Source organism: Leptopilina heterotoma, unplaced genomic scaffold, assembly GCF_015476425.1.
Source record: "Leptopilina heterotoma isolate Lh14 unplaced genomic scaffold, ASM1547642v1 Lhet_65, whole genome shotgun sequence".
Taxonomy (NCBI): domain Eukaryota; kingdom Metazoa; phylum Arthropoda; class Insecta; order Hymenoptera; family Figitidae; genus Leptopilina; species Leptopilina heterotoma.
The window spans coordinates 5045620-5068501 of NW_025111152.1; the positions used below are offsets into that span (position 1 = coordinate 5045620).

Genomic DNA, 22882 nt, shown 5'->3' on the forward strand with positions numbered 1-22882 from the left:
CAACTACGTTAATATTGGGAGCAGAAGCAACAATGCGCGACATATCAATACTAGAAGACTCTAATTTTGACTTCACTGCTATTAACACTCCTCCCCCCCTTCCAGATAATCTGTCATCTCGATACACATTAAACAGATTAGAATCAAAAACTTCGGAACTTTGAACACTAGAATTTAACCACGTTTCTGAAAAAATCAACATATCATAATCAGAAACATCCAATCCAGATCGAAGGAGATTGAGTTTAGTGTTTATACCACGTACATTCTGATAATATATGACGATTTCACTGAGCAAATCCAAGTCAACCACATGCGTACAATTAAAGCTGTGATTCTCTCTCCCCTCTATCAATGTTGATTCTATTTGGTAGAGGGAGCATTCGCCGGTTTCCGCTTCTTCACAATTATAAACTCTCCTCTCACCTCTCTTATCACTAAGTCCAACTCCCTTCTCTTCTGACGGTCTTGAAGTTCCGTGTGTTTCTCCTTCCATATGGTTCTCTGTATTGGGGTCAAATCTCTGACTAGAGATATCCGCGGGTTGTCCAAAACCAAAACTGCTTTCTTTCTCCAGTATGCTCGAAGGGTTTCCCACATGATGTCTTCTTTGTTAAAAGTAATTCGTATAGGACGAGGAGGGGCTGAGTCCTGTGGATGTTTACCAAATCGTGAGCAAACTAAGGAATTTGGATCATGCGACGGATGGAAGCTTTTAATTAAGCTATTTATATAGTTAGAATCTAGCTTATTTAAAGTCTCTTTCGTTTGCTTACCATCATCAGCGATCTCAGTATGCCCAAACAGGATTAGATTTTTATTTCTTTTTAGTCTATCAGATATTTCGGCCACACATTTAGTTGAAATAGCACTTTCAGAGATGGAGTGTAAACTATTATCTGATCTAACATTGTTATCCTGAAATTCTTGGAACCTTACTTCAAGATTATCCACTCTGTCTACAACATCATTTAGTCTGTCAGAATAGACAGACATAACAGACTCCAATTTATCACTAAAAAATTTTTCCGATTCATCCCTGGCCTTATCAAATTTGTCATTTAATAATTGACTAATTTGTTCAATAGTAATGTTACCGGAACCACTAGGTGATAATGACCGAGAATTAGAAGTGTTTACGTGGGAGCAGCATTTTCTTTTTCCCGTTTTTTTACTAACAGCAGCAGTTGCACATGCTGGATGGTAGAAGGTTCCACACGGGCAGGAAAAAGCATCACCCGCAATATTATAATTGCAAACGGTGCACATACGAGAGCTTGACATGTTTCAAGAGAAATCAAAGTTGAAACAAGTGACAGGTTCTAAGATAACACTATACGAGCCTGACACATTGGTCAAGTTATGTAAAGTGGGTAGTAGTTATATACAGAATCAAAAAGTTATTAACAACAAAATAAACACTTAAATATCACATTTAAAGAGTCACAGTTACTCAAATAAGAAAAAAAACAAACACAGAATGTAGATGATGAAAAATTCTGCATAAAAAACACGAAAAATGTCACATTTTCACTTAATCCAATCTGAGAGAACACGAACACGTGCTTTAACTAGCGGCCATATTTAATTTTTTTGAATAATATGTTCTGGTAATATAAAATTTTCATCTGCATCATTTAATTCACCATTGACAACTTTAAGTAAAAAATCTACAAATTCCGTTTCTTGTGGTAAAGCTCTCATGTTATCTGTTTATGTGTATTTTTTAAAATATTTCTATAGTTTACTATTTTTTATTGATAAATTTACTATTTCTGATTTAGTACCCCGTTCTTTAATTGGTAAAGTTTGTCGAAAATCTCCGCCTAGAATTACAATTTTACCACCAAATGGTTCGTTGGAATAGATAATCCATAATTTCTAAAGCATATTTTGGAGCCATTGGTGCTACACCCAAAATAAAAACATCTATATTTTTTAAAAAGAGGCCTTCTAAAGATTGAACTTTAATGTTTGAAGATGAATCACTGTATAATGGAACGGGTAAGCCTAAAACTTTATAAATAGTTTTTCCATTAGGAAGCAGAGTCGCAGCTATACCTGTAAATGCCATGTTGCAAACATTTATTCCTTTACTTCTTAACAATTGCCATAGAACCATCAAAAGAAGAATCCTTTAGAGCATCAAGTACATAATCAACCACAAGTTTTTGTTTTACATTTAATTTAGCATAATTCTGTTCTCCTATGTTAATATGTTCCGCAATATTTATATCATTAACTTGTTCAGTAAAAATTTCATCTTGTAATATCTAATAACCCCTGAAAGTCAGTTTAATTATATCCTTCGTTAAATAACATTGTTTTAATATTTCTACAAGCCCTTTGTTCAGCTTCAATGTCGTTTATTGTTTGATAATCTTCTGACATTTGACCCTTAAATTGTTCCCATATATAGTTCATCCAGATGTACAGGATGACATTGAATTAAAATTCTTGTGAATAATTGGCGAAGTGAATGAGGCATCATCCATAATGCAGCTTCTTTGATTGTCCTAATCCACTCACTATCATCTTCTGCAAGTCCTAATGCCAAACAAGCAGTTGTAAAAGATTCATGAACAACTCCATTAACTGTTATGAAACTTTCAAAAGAAGTTGCTCCTTTTACTGTAAGCAACAATAATCTAAAATGAAATAACTCCAATTGATGTGGATTAACTGAATACATTCTTCCCTATACTTTTACTTTACGAATTCTTTGTTTCCATTCAAGAGATTTTGTTACCCATGTATAATGCTCTGGTATATCTGAATAATAATACTTTTGAGCATTACTATCTGGTTAGTTAAGGATAAAATAATCCAAAAGTTTTGTATTTAAACCGAAAGAAATGCCGTTACTATCTTTTTCTTCTCGAATAATAACATTCTGTTCATTTGGCAAATGTATGGGTAAGTGATTAACGCTATGATTCTTTTTCTTTAAAGGTTTACTTAGAATTCTCCAAACTGCCTCAACTGGACCAACATATCTATTTTCTTCATAATGATGTATTTCATTATGATTAACAGTTACCTCACCATTCGCATTTGTGATAACAATAGATGCATCATCATGCCCTTTGAGAATATATTTATATAAATATTTAACAGACTTGATACTCGAAACTATTTCTACATTTATATAACAATTAAATATTTCTGAAAGTTTAGGGCAATACGGAACAACATTAGAATTATCAACAATAAATCCATTTGGTCGTTCATACGCTTTATTATTATTTCTTCGACGACAATGAACACAGCAATTTTCTTCAATTGTAGTTTCTTCTTAGTAACTTTTTGGAAATTTTTTTTAATATTTCCCATTAATTAAACACCAATCTCCACAAGGTCCGTGAATATTATTTTGCATTATTATTTTATGTAAAATTAGATTGATATTTTCATTAGGAATTTCTGCAGAAATATAACGATCAACACTTTCAACTGTTAATATTTTATAATTTTCTTTCAATATAACTAACAAATGAATGTGTGGCAATCCTCGCTTTTGAAATTCAATAACATAAACATAAGATTTGACTTCTCCAAATAATTTATTATCAACAATAGGTTTAAGTAGATGTTTAACTTTTAATGGGATAACCCTAGTAACTATATCAGTACTATCAGCAGCAGTTTGATAGGAGAATAAATTTTCCTGTATCTCTTTCTAATTTGGATTACATGTCATTGTGATATATAAATCTGGTCTACCATGACGAGCAACAATAGCCATCGAATCGTGATATTGTTGCATCATATTGCGAGGTGATCCTATAAAAGTAGAAGGCAATATAAGCGTTTTTCACACGTGTACATCATTTTCCAACACATGATTGTGTAAATAATCCATCAGTCCTTTATATCTTTCACTTCTCACTTGAGCTTGATTATTTGCACAAAATCTTAATCTATCTTTTTCTATTTTTACATCATTTTCAACCACCCATTGTTGAAACAATCTACCTCCATATAAAAATTGATTAAATTCTTTATCTCTTACAGCAATTTTGTATTTAATGTAGGCAGACCTAGAAATAGTATGATTTTTAATTCTGTAATCACTATCACTACGAATCATATTAATATTACAACCCTTATTTCCAAATGGATAAAATTTGGGATAAATCCATGGTTCAACATTCGGATCTAAATTACTAACCAATTTTAATTCCTTTGTACATTTATTATAAACCGTTTCATAAGATTCTGGTATTTCTCCTTTAGAGTTTGTATTAAAAATTGCAGCAACTGCATTACAACTTTAAGAATTGTATCTATTTGTATCAAAGCTTTTTTTCAACGTGAACAATAATTGTAACTCAGGAATTTCTTCATTATTTGTCTTGCTAATTCAGCTTCTTTTTGAATTACATCTGACATCATCATGTAAGATTTTGTGTATGCATTAGAATTTCTCATAATATTTTTTATAGATTTTAAACCGTCTTCATCCAAATTTTCCTTACTTTTTAGTCTGTATCTGATTGATTCCTCAGGGTCATAAATAAATAATTGTCCAAAACATGGATCCTCACCTTTATCCGGATATAAACCACTATTAATTTGATAGTAAATCTGACCTTGAATTTTGTAACAGAATGGTCCTCTTCTTCTGCCATTAAAATTAATTACATAAGCATTTAAAGATGAAAAAAAAGAATTATAATACAGCCTTATATTCTTTTTAAAATGACCTGATTTTTTATAAAACCCTTCTAACAAAAGCCTGAATTCATCTGGATATTGTATTAAAGTTAACACAACACCTCCATGACTACAGCAGTCATTAAAACTAACTTTTTTACCAGTAACTTTTTCATCTTTAAAATGTTTAGCTTGACAATGTGTGCAGTAATTATTTATCGGACCTAGATAATTTTCAACATTTAACACATTTTGAATTTGATGCTTTAATACTCCTTCACAATAATTTCTTTGACATCGAGTATTCTTTGTTTTTGACAAAGAACTTGTATCACTATTTTTATTTTTTAATTTAAGGTTCTTAGCATATTCTATTTAGGATTCGACTTGAAGTTTTTTCTTAGTTAAAGTGTGTTTTTCACTTAATAATTTACGTTATCAATTGTACGTTTTAATTTTTGCCTCTCACGATAATTTTTTTGAATTTCAGCCCTACTTTCTTTAAGTGTTTTTGATGCAATATTTCTTTCTTTATTTCATTTATAATTCTCGGGAAAGAAATGGATGTGTATGCTTCCTCTGAATAATTTTTATTATCAATTTTACGTTTTAATTTTTGCCTCTCACGATAACTTTTTTAAATTTCAGCCCTACTTTGTTTAAGTGTTGTTGATGCAATATTTCCTTTATTTATTTCATTTATTATTCTCGAGAAAGAAATTTCTTTCTTAATAGAGTTTTTAGAAAAGTTTGATTTTCCATACTGAAGTTGAATATCTTTTTCATTTAAAGGCAATTTCAGTCATACACAACAAGATCTACTATTAGAAAGTTGTACAGAGGAAAATTTACATAAACTATTGTTTTCGAACATTAACATTAAATAATTTCTAATATTACAATAATAGTAATTGACAGAGTGGGCAGAATTTTAAAAACCAACGATGTTGCAAATGCTATTGCATATACTCCATAAGAAAGACTGTATTCTGGTTGTTGATCAACAGTTGTGAAAACTACTGGTGGTTCAAAAGGATATGATCTAATTAAATAATCTCTTTGATCATGATTTAAACATTTTTTATTAAGACTATCAAAAATGTAAAGGCTTATTCCATCATAATAAGTACAAATCCAATGACCAGATTTATAAGATCCACTAAAAAGTATTTGAATGTGCTGCTTACTTTTCTCGATTGGAACTATCAAATCAATTGGTTGTAACCCAAATTTTATTTTGCATATTATAAAAAAAATTTGATTGTCTTCCCAATAGCTTTTAAAATTCATACATATGATCATTATTTAGCATTGCTCCTTCAGTGACAACAATACTTAAATCATGAGTGGTCAAATTAACAGTTTCTCCTTTGTTAGACATTGTTCTTTTATTTTATAAAATTTACTTATATCAAGGAATTATAATTTTAAAAATAGTAATATTACATTAGAATTTTAACATCAAGTTTTATACATTTAATTATAAATTTTATAATTTCCTTTTATCCAATGTTACCAAATTTTGCCTCTTATAGAAAATAACTTATAAATAATCAATGTCCAATTTACCCTAATTTTCATCCAATTTAACTAATTTCCAATTTTGTGTCTTATCCAATATTTAACCAATTTACAAAATTTTCCTTTTCTTCAATTTAACCAACTTTCAGCTTTGTTTTTATCCAATATAAATAATTTACAATTTTTCCTTTTATCCAATTTAACCAATTTCCAGCTTTGTTTTTATCCAATATAACCAATTTCCAATTTTACCTTTTATCCAATTTCCAGCTTTGTTTTTATCCAATAGAACCAATTTCCAATTTTGCTTTTCATCCAATATAACCAATTTCTAATTTTGTCTCTTATCCAATATTTAACCAATTTACAATTTTTCCTTTTATCCAATTTAACCAACTTCCAGCTTTGTTTTTATCCAAAATAAATAATTTACTATTTTTCCTTTTATCCAATTTAATCAATTTCCAACTTTGTTTTTATCCAATATAACCAATTTCAAATTTTTCCAATAATTTTTCCTATTTTTTTTATCCAATAGAATCAATTTCCAAGTTAACCAATTTCTAATTTTGCCTTTTATCCAATATAACCAAATTCCAATTTTTTTTTTATCCAATTTAACCAATTTCCAGCTTTGTTTTTATCCAATAGAACCAATTTCCAATTTTGCCTTTTATCAAATATAACCAATTTCTAATTTTGCCTTCTATCCAATTACAGACGATTTCCAAATTATAACAAAATTTTTAATTTATTAATAAACATTAAAAAAATTATAACAAATTTTTTAACTTTATTATTAATTAACATCAAAAACAAAACACAACTCAATTAATTATTTAATGATTGAAAAAATTTAGATAGCAGTATCTTAATGTAATTCTATTATTATTTACTATTCACTTATTATCACTAATTATATTCACTAATACTTACTATTCACTAAATCACTATTTACTAATTCACGAAGTATTCACGAAGTATTCACTTATTTAACTTTTAGTACAGTCAATTTGGCATTTTTGATGGAAAAAAATACCTTACTTGAGATTATTTTATAAATCGTTAGTGGTATATGTGACTAGCTTAAAACCAAAAAGTTGGGACTCAAAAATTTCTCAAAATTTCTTTGGATTCGATTTTGTGCAAAAACCGTAAGTCTTACTAAAAAATTTCTCAAACAAAAGTTGTAGAGAACATATTTCTCTACATTTTATCTCATTGGGCCACTACTGTTAAACTTATGTGCGAAAGCTAGAGGGCGCCAAAATTACTAAGAATCAGTTTTTCCCCTTTTTCGTACCAAAAAAATCATTTTTGCGTTTTGGTGTAAATAGAAAAGTTGTAGAGCTCAAAAAAACCTACAAAATTTATATACATAATTTTTTTCCACGTTGCACTCTTTCGGAGTTACAGGCTATTTATTAATTGTTACGTATAGGTAATACATATAATTGGCGGGAATGGAATGACCGAAGTTCTATTTATTGTTCTCGAGGTTTGTGATTATAGCAAAATGTTAAATTTTGTTTACTATTTTAGCGGAAAAAAATGTTTTATTGAAAAAATGACAGTTATTTGAAAATCATCTATATATTATAAATAGTAGTTCAGTAACGTTCGCGTTGAAACCGGGCGAGTGTAAAGACGAGTTCGTAGATCATTGTTCAAAGGAAAAAACGAGGTCCACCCTTGATTATACAATACTTTATGTCATATATGCTAAAATCGTAAAGTCATCCTAACCTAAAAATTTCGACTGAATCGTAAATTTTCGAAAAGAATGCACAATTAATAATCTAATCAAAATTTTAAAGTTGGGATGACTTCACGATTTTGAACAATGTTCTACGAACGTTACTAAACTGCGCTTTACACCCTTGGTGCATAATACACTATTATGTCAGCGTTATATTTATATTTATAATATATGGATGATTTTCAAATAACTGCCATTTTTTATTAAAACACTTTTTTCCGCTAAAATAGTAAACAAAATTTAACATTTTGCTGTAATCACAAACCTCGAGAACAATAAATAGAACTTCGGTCATTCCATTCCCGCCAATTATATGTATTACCTATAAGTAACAATTAATAAATAGCCTGTAACTCCAAAAGAGTGCAACGTGAAAAAAAATTATGTATATAAATTTTGTAGGTTTTTTTGAGTTCTACAACTTTTCTATTTACACCAAAACGCAAAAATGGTTTTTTACACATATTCGTCAAAAGAATTCAGTTATTTAAAAATTTATAGATAAAAGTCTTTATAAGAATTCAATTTTAAGAAACACGCAATTATTCAATAAATTGTTTTTTTTGTATTTAAATAATTGAATCCTAATCGAATTTTCTCATAAACATTGATTTAAAAATGGATTTCTGTTAAAATTTTAGATTATAATTGAATTTTAAAAGCATTAGAGGGTAAATTGTTAGAAATAATTGAATTTTGAAAAAGTTTCAGATTAAAATCTTGGAAAATTTAAATTTTTCATATTTTTAACTAACAATTCTGTGGAATTAATTTTTGTTGAGAAACTTTAATTGCGGATTTTTTTGAAATTATTTAAAGTTATATTTATTTATTTAAAGTTATATATATATATATATATATATATATATATTTAATTGAAGAATTTACAAATAATTGAAATTTTGTAAAATAAAATTGTAAACAAATGAATTATAAAATTCTTATAGAACTTTTTAAAAAATTATTAAAAATAATGGATTTATAGAAAATGTTTAGTTGAAAAAACTAAAAAAAATTAATTTTGGAAAAGTTAAAAATTATTGCAAAAATTCAATTATTTTCAAGAGTAATAATATTCTTCGCAAAAATTAAATATTGTTCAAAAGTAATAAAATTCTTCTTAGGGATTCAATTATTTTCACAAATAACAAAACTGATTGCAGAATTTCAATTATTTTTAATACAATTTTAATCAAATTTCTCGAAAAATTTAATTATTCAAAATTTTATTATAATTTGTTGATATTCAATTATTTTAAAATTTGTTAATAAAATTCCTTATAGAAAATGAATTGTAAGAATCATTTAAATTGTTTAATAAATTATTTATTTTTGTATTTAAATAATTGAATTCTAGTAAAATTTTTTTATAAAAATTAATTTCAGTTGAAATAAATTTTTTTTTGAAAGTTTAATTGAATTTTTTTAATATTATTTTAAGTTTTTATTTTCTAATATTTATTTAATTGAAGAATTTACGAATAATTGAAATTTCTTAAAATTAAATATTAAAAACAAATGGATTTGAAAATTGTCAAAGAACTTTTTTGAAAATTATTAAAAATAATCGATTCAAAGATGAATTTTAGTTAAAAATAATCGATTAAAAGAAGAATTTTAGTTAAAAATGCTTGTAAATAATATTTGATTTGTAAATGATTTTATCACTCGGTCATATTTAATTATTATAAAACATGAAGAAATCGATCACTCCGAGTCTTCGACTCGGAGTTATCGATATCTTCATGTTTTATAGTTATGGAAAATTTAATTTAGTTTTAAGTAAAATGTTCTCTTATTTGACTTGGACTGGTTATATTTTTGTCAGCAATTGTTCCGTAAAGGGTCCGTTAATTTTTCATTTTTGGTACTTAAAGTCCGTATTTTTAAATACTTTTACTGGTTCGAGCCCTGGTGTCCTGTTTATTTTTGAAATATTAGATAAATTAAGACAAGACATTTTTATTCTCAAAAAGTTTGAAAATTATAATTTTGGATCAATTAATTTGACAAAATTACAAAATTAGTTCTGTAAAGACGAATCTAATTTATTTTTATCAAAAAAATAAAAAAAATAACAGCAATGAAACCTCAAAAACAAAATTTTTAATTTAGGGTAAAATTTGTTATGAAACAAAGAAGTTATTTCTTTTAAAGTAAAATTTTGAAAACACTGTAAAAAAGAAACATTCTGCAGAAAAATTTTAACGTTATCTATTTTTGTTTCCTTCTCGCTAACAAAAACTCATTGCTGTAAAAGTAATTATGAAAGAAATGACCTTATAATATTCTTGGTGGAATTGCCATTTTAAGAGAATCATGTGAGGGAATGGTGTGGGCTGGGGGAGGGGGCTTAAGGGAAAAAGGTGGAAATTAATGAAGAAGAAAGTGAGTAATTTAGAAAAAAAAGAGAAAAAGGAAAACGAGGAGAAAAATAATAAAAAAAAAAGAAAGATATATTCAAGGAGGTCAAAGAGAGGAATCTTCTTTTATGACCTCTTTTATGTTTCAGCGAAGAAACATGACTATTACTTCTCTAGTGGTGGTTAGAGTGACTGTAAGTGAGTTTCCCACAGGAAATCGAGCTTCTTCAAGAAGCTCATACTTGGGGGGTATGAAAAAAAAGCGAAGTGCTCAGCGAAACCGGATGTGGTCAATATCGTATCGTAGTGCAATCAAGATCTCATATTTTTACTAAAAAATGAAAAATAAAATAAAACATGTTTATGCGTCGAAAGAAGGAAAAATATTTTCTTTTTCTGTAATAATTTATATATATTTCACAGTTTCTTATATTTATATTTCTCGCATATAATAATCAACCAATAACTAGTCTCATAATTGTTTGAATTGGTTTTATTATTATTATTTTTTTATTACTTTCTTCATTGTTTACTTCTCTTAAAAGCATTTTTTAATTTTCTCTCTTGCTTTTGTTATTAAATGGCCAATTTAAAAAATTTACGGTTCGTATTTTCTCCTTAAAGTTATTTTCTTTATGAATATACAGTAAAACCCCGTTTTAGTGGATTTTGTCGCTAACTAATAGTATAGAGAGTAAAAATTACATCTTTTCCTCTGAATTTTTAAAACAAATTACACTCTTAATATGTAATAATATTACTTGTTTAATTTTAAAAATGACTAAGTTATTTATTTTTAATATACTCTAATTTATTAAATTTAAGAAATAACTAATTTGTTTAATTTAGACAATTGCTAATTTATTTAATTAAAAAACTGTAATTAAAGTTTTGATTCTATTTATCAAATTCACTTATTAACAAATTTATTTGTGAAATTAATTTTAGAATAATTTTATATAATTAAGTTCGTTCGCAAATTTTAAATTAGTAGGTAGGTACAATTTTTTACGATTTTCATAAGTAGATGAACTTCAAAAGATTTTGATTTAATATTTTGTAAAATTTCAATTTTAAATGAATTTAATTAAAAATATAAAAAAAACTAAGATTTAAAAAAAAATTTTTAAACTAAAATTCTTTTGAAATTAGTCAAATTTTTTAATATATACCCGTGTAGAAAAATTGTTGGGTTCTAGTGTGGTGCCAGAAAGACAGTCTATTCTCTAACTGGGCGCTGAAAAGACTGACCATGGGCTAATCAGACCAGTGACGATCGAACCACGCGTTGGTCCAGACTGGACGAGCTAATCAGGGCTAATGAGCAGTGCTAATATTTAAAATTTTAGGTTCGATTTCAATATTTCAGTTTTTTAATTTTAAATAATTTACCCAAATTTACTCGGTTCTCACGTTTATTCAATGTAATGTGAAAATATGAATTATTAATAATGTATGATTTGTGCTGGTTTAAAATAATTTGTGTTTTGTTTTTATATTTTTACAATATAAGATTTATTCTTTATCATGAAACATTTTTGACTACACAATTAAAATTTAATCTAGCTTTACAGACTGCCGTATATATAAGTGTTTCGTTTAAGAGTTATTTTTGCATTGAGAAACTTGTCTCTTAAGTGCAGAATTATCGTTTTTCCTAAACCTAAATTTTAAAGAGTGGGAGTGATTTTTTACCCCCACTTGCAGATTGAGGATTGAGGGAGGATTCAAAGACCGCCTCCAAAGGACAATAGACCTCACTCTTGAAGACCTAGAGAGAAATTTTACAATTATTGCGGTCTAACTGACCTGCGAACGTGTTTACATCGGTTATTTTCGGATGATAATAAAATCATTAACACTAAACATAAATGTCAAAGTATTGAAATTTTCTTCTTCTTTATCAAAAAATACACAACTTGATCTATTATGAAGGCCAAAAACTATTCAATATATGTTCCTTTTTCCTTTTCTCTAAAGTACTTAAGAGACACAATAAGCTACCTCTATTAAAGTAATAATTCAAAATTTTGGGTTTTTCCACGACAAATTGTTACGCAGTAACATGCCGGCCCCTTTGAACGGCCAATGTTCAATTAACTCACATCACCTCACTTTAAAGTTTGTATTGTCTTTAATCTATTGGCAAAGGACACACATGTTTTAATGCCCGCTTGTAAACACCTGATTTTGTTTTTATTGTCACAGCCCTCACTATTCCATCAGATCCTCGGTGAATCATGACAACACGTCCAAGAGGCCACTTCATTGGTGGTAGATCGTCCTCTTTGGACAAGATGAGTATTCCTGGTTGTATAGCACTTTGTTCAGTCGCAGATTGCCATTTACTCCTACAAATTAACTCGTTCAGGTATTCTTTATGCCATCGGTCCCAGAAGTGATGACGCATTTTTTGAGCAAGTTGCCAACAGTTCAGTCGATGCTCTGGAATGTTGCGGAGATCCTCTTGTGGCAAGCTTGTTAGAGAACCACCCAAGAGGAAATGTGCGGGTGTTAAAAGATTAAGATCATTAGGATCAGTCAAGAGAGGAGTCAAAGGTCTGGAATTTAAAATTGACTCAATTTCTGTTACATATGTGTGAAGTTGCTCATAAGTCAGGAGAGAATTTTCTGTGACTCGGACGAAGTGAAATTTAAACGATTTTACTGCAGCCTCCCAAAGTCCCCCAAAATGAGGAGCCCGAGGAGGAATGAAATGCCAAGAAACCGATTTGTTAGAGAGATATTCTTTAGTTCTTTCATCTATTATTACTGTATTAATTGTTTTGAACAGTTCCTTGATTTCATTATTTGTTCCAACAAAGTTTGTGGCATTATCAGAGTGAATGGATTGAGAAATTCCACGTCGAGCAAAAAATCTTTTTAAACATGCTAGAAATGCTTCTGTTGTTAAATCACTAGCTAGTTCTAAATGAACCGCCTTGGTAGCAAAGCAAACGAACACCGCAACTTAAGTTTTGACCTTTGTTCTATTTCTGTGTCTATGTTCCTTTGTAAAGAACGGACCACAAAAATCAACTCCAACATTGAGAAACGGACGAAAAAATGTTAAACGATTTTTAGATAAATTTCCCATTAAATATTGAGGTTCGCGAGGTTTTGCACGAAAACAATTTATGCACTGTCGGACAATATGTCGTGTTAAGTTACGACCATCGATGGGCCAGTAGGTTTCGCGAACGCCGCATAGAGTCGAATTAACTCCTGCATGTAAACGTTTCATATGCTCGTTTTTAATTATTAATTTTGTAATATGATGATCCTTTGGTAAAACGATTGGATGCTTTTTAGATTCGGGAAGGTCCGCGAGATTTAGACGCCCTCCCACTTTAAGAACACCTTGGTCAAGAAATGGGTTTAAAAAGATAAGTTTACTGTCTTTAGAGATTTGTTGATTTTTTGAAAGAGAACGTTTTTCGCTTGAGAATGATTCTGCTTGAATTAATTTAATAATTTGACTCTTTGCTGAGTTAATTTCATTTTCGGATAAATTTGTTTTGAGTTGAGAATTTTCAACCTTGTTTTTCGCGTTTGATATAAAACGTAAACAATACGCAACTATTCTAACTGTTTTTTGCCAGCTGCTGTATTTTGTTAACATATCAACTTTACCTTGTGTTAATTTAAATGAAAAAACTGCCTTTACTTTACGAAGACCAGAAATTTCATTTACTTGTATATCCCTTTGAGGCCAATTCTTGTCATTTAATTGCAACCATGAGGGACCATTTTTCCAATCACGATTGTGAATGAATTCACGAGGACTTAATCCGCGTGATAACATATCAGAAGGATTGCTTTCCGTGGGTACATGTCGCCAATTTTCAGCCTTTGTCAAAGTTTGTATTTTAGAAACGCGATTTGCAAGAAACGCTTCTAGCAAATGGGGAGAGGTATTGATCCAGCTTAACGCTATCATTGAATCAGACCAAAAAAAGGTCTCTGAAATTTGAATTTTTAAGCATTTCATTGTAGTTTCATAGATTTCTGCTAATAGAAGAGCTGAACACAATTCTAACCTAGGCAAGGATGTAGATTTGAGTGGTGCGACTCGAGATTGAGAACAGATTAATGATACTTGTGTATCATCATTGTCATTGGTTGAGCGAAGATAAAGACACGCCCCATATGCCTTCTCACTGGCATCACAGAAGCCGTGTACTTGAATATCTGTGAAATTCTCGACAGTGATACATCTTTTAAATCGAATATCATTGAGATAACTTAATTGGTCTACATATTCTTTCCATATAATTTGTAAATCTTTAGGAAGAGGTTCATCCCATTCTAAATTAAGTTTCCATAATTGTTGAATTAATAACTTTCCAACAACAATTACTGGACCTAAAATTCCTAACGGGTCGTATAATTTAGCGCATTTCGAAAGAACAGATATTTTGGTTGCAATTTCATTTGTATTTTCTAAATTAACAATGTATAAAAATTCATCTGATGTTGGATTCCAACGCAAACCTAATGTTTTCACAACATTTGAAGGATCTAACGACATGTGTTCATCACTAATATTACCTACAAAATTTTCACATAAACAAGGGTCATTAGAAACCCATTTTCTCAATGTGAAACCACCTTTTGATAATAAAGTAATTAATTCGTTTCTAATGTCTAGTGCGTCTTGTAGAGTTTTCGCGCTCGATAAAAAATCATCAACGTAAAAATCATTCTTTAAAAAGTGTGCAGCTATAGGAAATTCCCTTTGTTCGTCATCCGCGAGTTGATGAAGGGTGCGTATTGCGAGATAAGAAGCACATGCGGTACCGAAAGTTAGTCCAATACTCCAGTTTTCTCAGTGCAATATATTCTCATTTCATGTCCGCACGTGAGACCTACAAATTTAAAAAAAATTCATCTCTAAAGCTCTTAATGGTCTCGAGATATATTTATATGGAAAAGTAATGTTTACATTCACAAACATATGGAATGCCGTTTTTTAGAAAATGGGATTTTTGAGTTCGTGAGGTCAACAAACATACGATATGCCAAAAAATCGAGTTTGAAGTAAAATATGCAATAATCCTACATGTTAAATGATTTTAAATAAAAGGTAATTAATTTAGTATTTTTATCGCGATTTTACGATAGTAAGATAAAGTGCGCAGTGGAATATTAAAAGTATTCGGCATGAACATAAATAATTGGAATGCCACTCGATGTCGAAGATGCTCCTGATATTGGATGCGGTAATAACAGTTATAATGATAGTAATAGCAACGCCTGTTCCAAACCTGATATCGAAATGTTATCGGTTATAAAATAGAACACGTGAAATTCAATACATTTTTTGCGAAATCTTTTTCAGAACTACATTTATTTCTATGTATATTATATTTATAAGCGACCCAGGTGCGAATTTAGGTTGGCCGCCAGAGTTTGAAGGTTGGCCCAAGGTTGGCCTAACTTTGGCAAGCAAAGTTTTGGTTGCCAGAGTTTGCCCACCTTTGGCACGTACTTGTGCCCACAGTTGGCCCGACTTTGCAAGCCAACCATAAAATGCAGAGTTTAACCAACCGTCGGGCCAACTTTGGCGACAAAGGTTGGCACAACTTATCCAAACGTAGTTTAAAAGACTTTCAGTTTCGGTTGGCCGAACTCTGGGCCACGGTTGGCCCAACGGTTGGCAAAACTATGTGAAACACAGTTTAATTGACTTACATTATTTTGGTTGGCCGAACTCTGGGCCACGGTTGGCCCGACGGTTGGCAAAACTATGTGAAACGCAGTTTAATTGACTTAAACTTTCTTGGTTGGCCGAACTCTGGGCCACGGCTGGCCCAACGGTTGGCAAAACTCTGTGAAACGCAGTTTAATTGACTTGATTTTTCTTGGTTGGCCGAACTCTGGGCAACGGTTGGCCCAACGGTTGGCAAAACTCTAGAAACGCAGTTTAAATGACTTAAACTTTCTTGGTTGGCCGAACTCTGGGCCACGGTTGGCCCAACGGTTGGCAAAACTCTGTGAAACGCAGTTTAATTGACTTGATTTTTCTTGGTTGGCCGAACTCTGGGCCACGGTTGGCCCGACGGTGGGCAAAACTTTGTGAAACGCCGTTTAATTGACTTGATTTTTCTTGGTTGGCCGAACTCTGGGCAACGGTTGGCCCAACGGTTGGCAAAACTCTGTGAAACGCAGTTTAATTGACTTGATTTTTCTTGGTTGGCCGAACTCTGGGCAACGGTTGGCCCAACGGTTGGCAAAACTATGTGAAACACAGTTTAATTGACTTAAACTTTCTTGGTTGGCCGAACTCTGGGCCACGGTTGGCCCGACTGTTGGCAAAACTCTGTGAAACGCAGTTTAATTGACTTAAATTTTCTTGGTTGGCCGAACTCTGGGCCACGGTTGGCCCGACGGTGGGCAAAACTTTGTGAAACGCCGTTTAATTGACTTGATTTTTCTTGGTTGGCCGTACTCTGGGCAACGGTTGGCCCAACGGTTGGCAAAACTCTAGAAACGCAGTTTAAATGACTAACACTTTTTTGGTTGGCCGAACTCTGGGCCACGGTTGGCCCGACGGTGGGCAAAACTTTGTGAAACGCAGTTTAATTGACTTGATTTTTTTTGGTTGGCCGAACTCTGGGCCACGGTTGGCCCAACGGTTGGCAAACTATGTGAAACGCAGTTTAATTGACTTAAACTTTCTTGGTTGGCCGAACTCTGGGCCACGGTTTGCCCAACGGTTGGCAAAACTCTGTGAAACGCAATTTAATTGACTTGATTTTTCTTGGTTGGCCGAACTCTGGGCCACGGTTGGCCCAACGGTTGGCAAACTATGTGAAACGCAGTTTAATTGACTTAAACTTTCTTGGTTGGCCGAACTCTGGGCCACGGTTTGCCCAACGGTTGGCAAAACTCTGTGAAACGCAATTTAATTGACTTGATTTTTCTTGGTTGGCCGAACTCTGGGCAACGGTTGGCAAAACTCTAGAAACGCATTTTAAATGACTTAAACTTTCTTGGTTGGCCGAACTCTGGGCCACGGTTGGCCCAACGGTTGGCAAAACTCTGTGAAACGCAGTTTAATTGACTTGATTTTCCTTGGTTGGCCGAACTCTGGGCAACGGTTGGCAAAACTCTAGAAACGCAGTTTAAATGACTTAAACTTTCTTGGTTGGCCGAACTCTGGGCCACGGTTGGCCCGACGGTTGGCAAAACTATGTGAAACGCAGTTTAATTGACTTACATTATTTTGGTCGGCCGAACTCTGGGCCACGGTTGGCCCAACGGTTGGCAAAACTTTGTCAAATGCAGTTTAAATGACTTAAACTTTCTTGGTCGGCCGAACTCTGGGCCACGGTTGGCCCGACTGTTGCAGCTTAAATATACATTTTGCGTTATGCACTCCCATGTGAGCGTAGCGTAGTGGTCAGTGTATAAGTCTTCGATGCGTTAGGTTAGGGGTTCGATCCCAGCGAGCGATAGATATTTTCGAAAATGTATGTATGAGATTGTGTTTAATAATAATAGGTAAAGGTTATATCTGATGTTCCCGCTAATAATAACGTGTTAATTGTTTAAATAATTTAGTTTTTTAATAATTTTTTACCTTTGGCTGTTGAAGTTGGCCAAACTTTGAAAATTGTGGTTGGCGCAACTTACGCATCTAAAGTTGTGCCAACTTTGGCGTCAGTCTTTGGACCAACCATTGAAATGTATAGTTGGCACAACATATGCATTGTAAGTTGGGCCAACTTCCTTATGAGTTGTCGGGCCAACCATCGTCGCCATTAGACGGTCGCCGTTATCATCTGTATGGTTGGCCCAACCTCTGGCACGAGAAGTTGGACCGACTTTGTAAAAGTTGGCCCAACTATGGGCCGACCAAAAAATCGCACCTGGGGAATTTCATATTCTTTTTGTAGCTTTATTAATTTATTGATTAATATATTATTATTATTATGTTACATTGTAATATAATTTATTACATTATACAACGAAAAGGCTTTATCTAATGTTTCAATCTTTTAATTTAATTTTCAGAATATATTATAAGTTCGTTTTAAACTAGGAACTCATTTTCAAATAAAAAAAAGTCGAATTAAGATTCTTTAAGAAAAGGGCAGATATTCTTGTCACTTGTTATTTAGGGGTCTATTAGGTCGTTCATGATAAATTTGACATTGTTTATCATTTTTTAACAAAATTTTTTTAACATTAACGCCCAAATATTTAAAATTTATTGTCAAACTTTGTGACAAAATGTTGTAACATTTTGTTGTAAATAAATAAATAAAATAAAATGTTGTAACATTTTGTCACGAAGTAATTGACACTAAATTTTAAATATTTGGACGTTAATGTTAAAAAAAATTTTTTTATTTCAGAAGACACAAAAAATGACTTCTAAAAATATAAAAACCGATGGATATTTATTTTTAAAAGAATTTATGTGTTTCGCAGTTAATTAATTAATTTAATATTAAAAAATAAAATATGAAATATATTAAATATTTCCGTTTTTGTATGAAATGTCAAAAATCTATCGTATTTAACAATTTTTTTCTGCAAAGTAATTTAATTTCCTATTAAATCAGAATTATTGGAATATTAACTATTTTTATCACACTTTAATATTATCTAAATACTTTAATGCATTTACTTGCTTAGAAATATAAAAATTTTTACCTTAAAAGTTGATCATCTAAAGAAATTATGGAAAAACTAAAGAATTTAGCAAGGGAGAAATTTTTTAGTAATCCTGGAATTAAAAAAATGTACCAAGTGGTAATTTTGTTTTGAAAATGAAAAAATATTTTCTTTTGAAGAAAAATTTATCTAATTGCTCTTCAATTCTTTTGTCGAGAGCGGGAGAGAGAGAGAGAAAGAGAGAGTTATTTTTCTTCAATTTCTACTCAAGCAAGAAAGTTTACTCCTCCAACTTTATTTTTAAAGTTCATCGCACGCGAATTCCACAAAATGGAAGAAAATACAATTTATTATATTAAAGAGGGCAAATGGTATATTTTCAACTTTTTTAGAGACGAAGAAAATTTAATTCACTGCGTTATATTGAAAATTTGAAAGGTGGAATATAATTTTTGTAATTACGATAAAAAAATTAGTTTTTTAAAAATAATGTTGAATTTAATTAAACGTACCTACACGTTAAAATTATTTTCCGTACAAAATTTAAATTTCTTTCTGGTAAAATTGAAATATTAATTTATACGATTAAGTGGAAAAGAGAAAGAGAGAGAGAGAGAGAGAGAAAGGGAAAATTATAAAAGTTCGTGGTTAAAATTTTTTTTGATATTAACGTCACTCACCAATTTGACTTTAATAATAAAATTTGATTTCCTTTCATATTCGTGCTGGAAGTTTCAAAATATAATAATTTTATAATAATATAATAATTTCAGTCTGTGATAATATTTTCGAGAACTATGTATTTAAATTAGTTTTCAGTGACTAATGAAGGCTTTGCTCACATTGTGTACTGAACTGAGAGAACGATAAGACTGTTCAACCGAAACAACCCAGGCGCGAAAGACCAATGCTGACGATGGATTGAAGATTTATTGAGCCTTGAACGCCCAGCCTGGGTAACCCAGTGTTGAAGCAGTCTTTATACCACTGTCACTCAATGTTGATTCAGCATTGGACACCACTGTTCGTTCCATGCTCGATTCAAGACTCGGTCAATCTTTGTGAGTGAAGCTCGAACATCTGATCTTAATTCAAGCCTAAATCAATCTTGACAGTTTATTTATTGACGTGTGCACTTAAAAATATTAAATATAAATATTTATAAATTAATTAATATTAAAATATTTTTTATGATAATTTTGTATACTATTTAAAAATTATTATTAATTATTATTATTAAGATATCAATTGGTAAATAAATATTAATATTTATCTAGTGTATAATATTTATATTAATTATTAATTTATTAATAATAATAATAATAATAATAATAATAATAATAATAATAATAATAATAATTATTATTATTATTATTATTATTATTATAAAAAATATTAAATTAAAAATAAATATTAAATATTATTTTTTTTTATAATAATAATAATAATTATTATTATTATTATTAATTATATAAAATTTATATAAATAAAGTTAAATTATACATTATTATTTTTTTCTTGCAGTGTCAAATAATTGTTTTCAAAGTTCAAGAGTTTCGTTTGTCTGAAAAATTTTTAGTGTTAAAAAAATGTTCATTAGGGTGTAATAAATATTTATGCCTAGTAGTTTTACACTAGGATTAACTGTTTAGTAAATATGTATTATCAAAAAACTATTTTTTGTCAAACGCGTGCGATTAAACACAAATAACCTTGAGACTTTAGCATTGCCAACTTAAGAGTTTAACGTATGTGTTGAGTTGGTAATGCTGGAGTTTCAAGGTTATTTGTGTTTAGTCGCGCGCGTTTGACAAAAAATAGTTTTTTGATAATATTTACTAAATAGTAAAATTAGTAGTATTAGTAAAATAGTAGTCCTAGTGTAAAATTACTAAGCATATATATTTATCACTACCTAATGAACATTTTTTTTACTAATAATTTTTCAGATAAACGAAACTCTTAAACTTTGAAAATAATAATTTGACACTGTATACAAGAAAAACAATAATATATATAATTTAACTTATAAAATTATCATAAAAAATATTTTAATAATAAATAATTTATAAATATTGATATTTAATATTGTTCAGTGCACACGGTAATAAAGAAAGTGAATATTGTATCAAGATTGACCGAGTCTTGAATCGAGCATGGGACGAACATTGGTGTCCCATGCTGAACAAATATTGAGTGACGCGCCGTATATACAGAATATACGGCGCTGGCATTGAAATAGTAGATTAGGCGAGGTGCCTTCCAGCCTTCTGTGGCCGAGCGGTTTAAATGCGTGCGTTTAGGACTTCCGGGTATGCGTTAGGGGCGGGGTGCGTGAGTTCGATCCCACATGCGAGCGAATATTTTTCATTCTTTGTTTTAAGCGTTATATATAATAATAAAATTGTGTGTTGTGTTGTGAATAAAAAAATGTGAATATGTTTGTAAATAATATTAAAAAGTCTGCTGAAAAATCGAGAAAAAAATGTACCGATTAACAGAAAAATTGGTTTCTTTTACTAAAATTATTTTTTTAATATTACTATTTCAAATGAAATTTATTGTTAGTAATATATTATTTATATGAAAATAATATAATTATTATAATAATAACTTATTTCCAAACAAACGCATATAACATGAATAAAAATAATATCAATAATATTCATTACTATTATAATAATAATAATAATAATTATTATTATTATTAATATTATTATTAATATTATTATATACAATTCATATATATTCATATTATATTGAATAAGCGCGAGAGACGCGTAAATTTGGGAACAGTGGAAGCAGCCTTATTTCAGTCCTGCATTATAGGGTTCCGCAGCATTGATTGAACATTAAACGCCAATCTACAACAAAGACTGGAGCGTCAGTCTTAAATAAGTGTTACATTATAGCTAGAAGCAACCTTCGTTCCGCCGTCCCACCAAGGCTTGATCAATGTTGACCAAGCCTCAACGAAGGTTCCGTAAAGCCTGAATCCAGCGTCAGTTCTCGCCTGGGAAGTTTCGAACTGAAAATGTGATTGTAATGTTTCATTAAAAAAATTAATTCTAACAAAATTTTGTAAGCAGTTTTTTTTAAATTATTTGATTTAAGGGCATATCTCTGGAACCTTTAACTTTCATGTCCCTCGCATATATTTCGATAATTTCAATAACTTTTTACTTTATTTTTGTTGGAAATATTAAAGCTTGATAAGATGAATCAGTTCCAAAAGGTTTTACATTAATTTATTAAATATATCAATAATTATTCCAATCTGAGTGCCCGATTTTTTACAATATCTACTTGTCCCTAACCATACTCTCGGATGGGTTAAACGATAAAACTTTGTAATGAATAAGAGTTACTAATTCTAAGACGCATCTTTTTAAAGTTAATTAAACAGTGAACACTTTTCCGTATGAAAATTAAAAATTTGTTAATTTTGAAAAAAGTTATAAGCTTTCAAACGTTGTCCCTCACTTTTAACCTTTTTGATCGTAATCGAGATATTTATCATTTTTCATTAATAAGACAAATGGCACATCAAAATGACTTACGGGAAATAAAAGTTCAAATTATTAGAATTATTTTGAGACATAGTAAACTGATGTGCCTCGTGTCTTCAAAAAACTGTTGTAATTTAAATAACAGAAAACACGCGCGTACAAAATTTGAAAACGACCGTAATTCGAGTGATACTCCACGAAAATCAAATAAAAGTATTTTAAAAGTACTTGTAAATATTTTCGCATGTGCCATTTAACATCCAGTGAATGTGCTTCAAGAAAAAATACTTTATTGCAAAGATAATGTAAAAATATTTGTCAATTACGGTCGACCGTAATCAACCAAAAGTTTTTAGAAAAGAAATTGTTAAGTATGAAGTTGTCGATTCTCACTTTTTTATAGAAACTGTTAATAAATAAAACTGAAGGTTAAGTTTCAATGTTTATAT

The 22882-nt window shown here is 30.3% G+C and overlaps 2 protein-coding genes across 2 annotated transcripts in view; one reads left to right on the forward strand and one right to left on the reverse strand.

Moving 5' to 3' along the window:
* Window positions 1-22882, forward strand: part of LOC122509938 (two pore potassium channel protein sup-9) — a 366618-nt gene that overhangs the window by 114767 nt on the left and 228969 nt on the right. The gene's annotated exons all lie outside the window — the stretch shown is intronic.
* LOC122509993 overlaps window positions 2399-22882 on the reverse strand; it is a 29668-nt gene continuing 9184 nt past the window's right edge. The window contains exons 2-5 of the mRNA XM_043624359.1: window positions 13471-14850; window positions 12484-13269; window positions 2860-3084; window positions 2399-2631 (exon numbers count right to left, since the gene is read on the reverse strand). Coding sequence (XP_043480294.1) covers window positions 2399-2631; window positions 2860-3084; window positions 12484-13269; window positions 13471-14850 — 2624 coding nt within the window. The remainder of the gene's footprint in view (window positions 2632-2859; window positions 3085-12483; window positions 13270-13470; window positions 14851-22882) is intronic.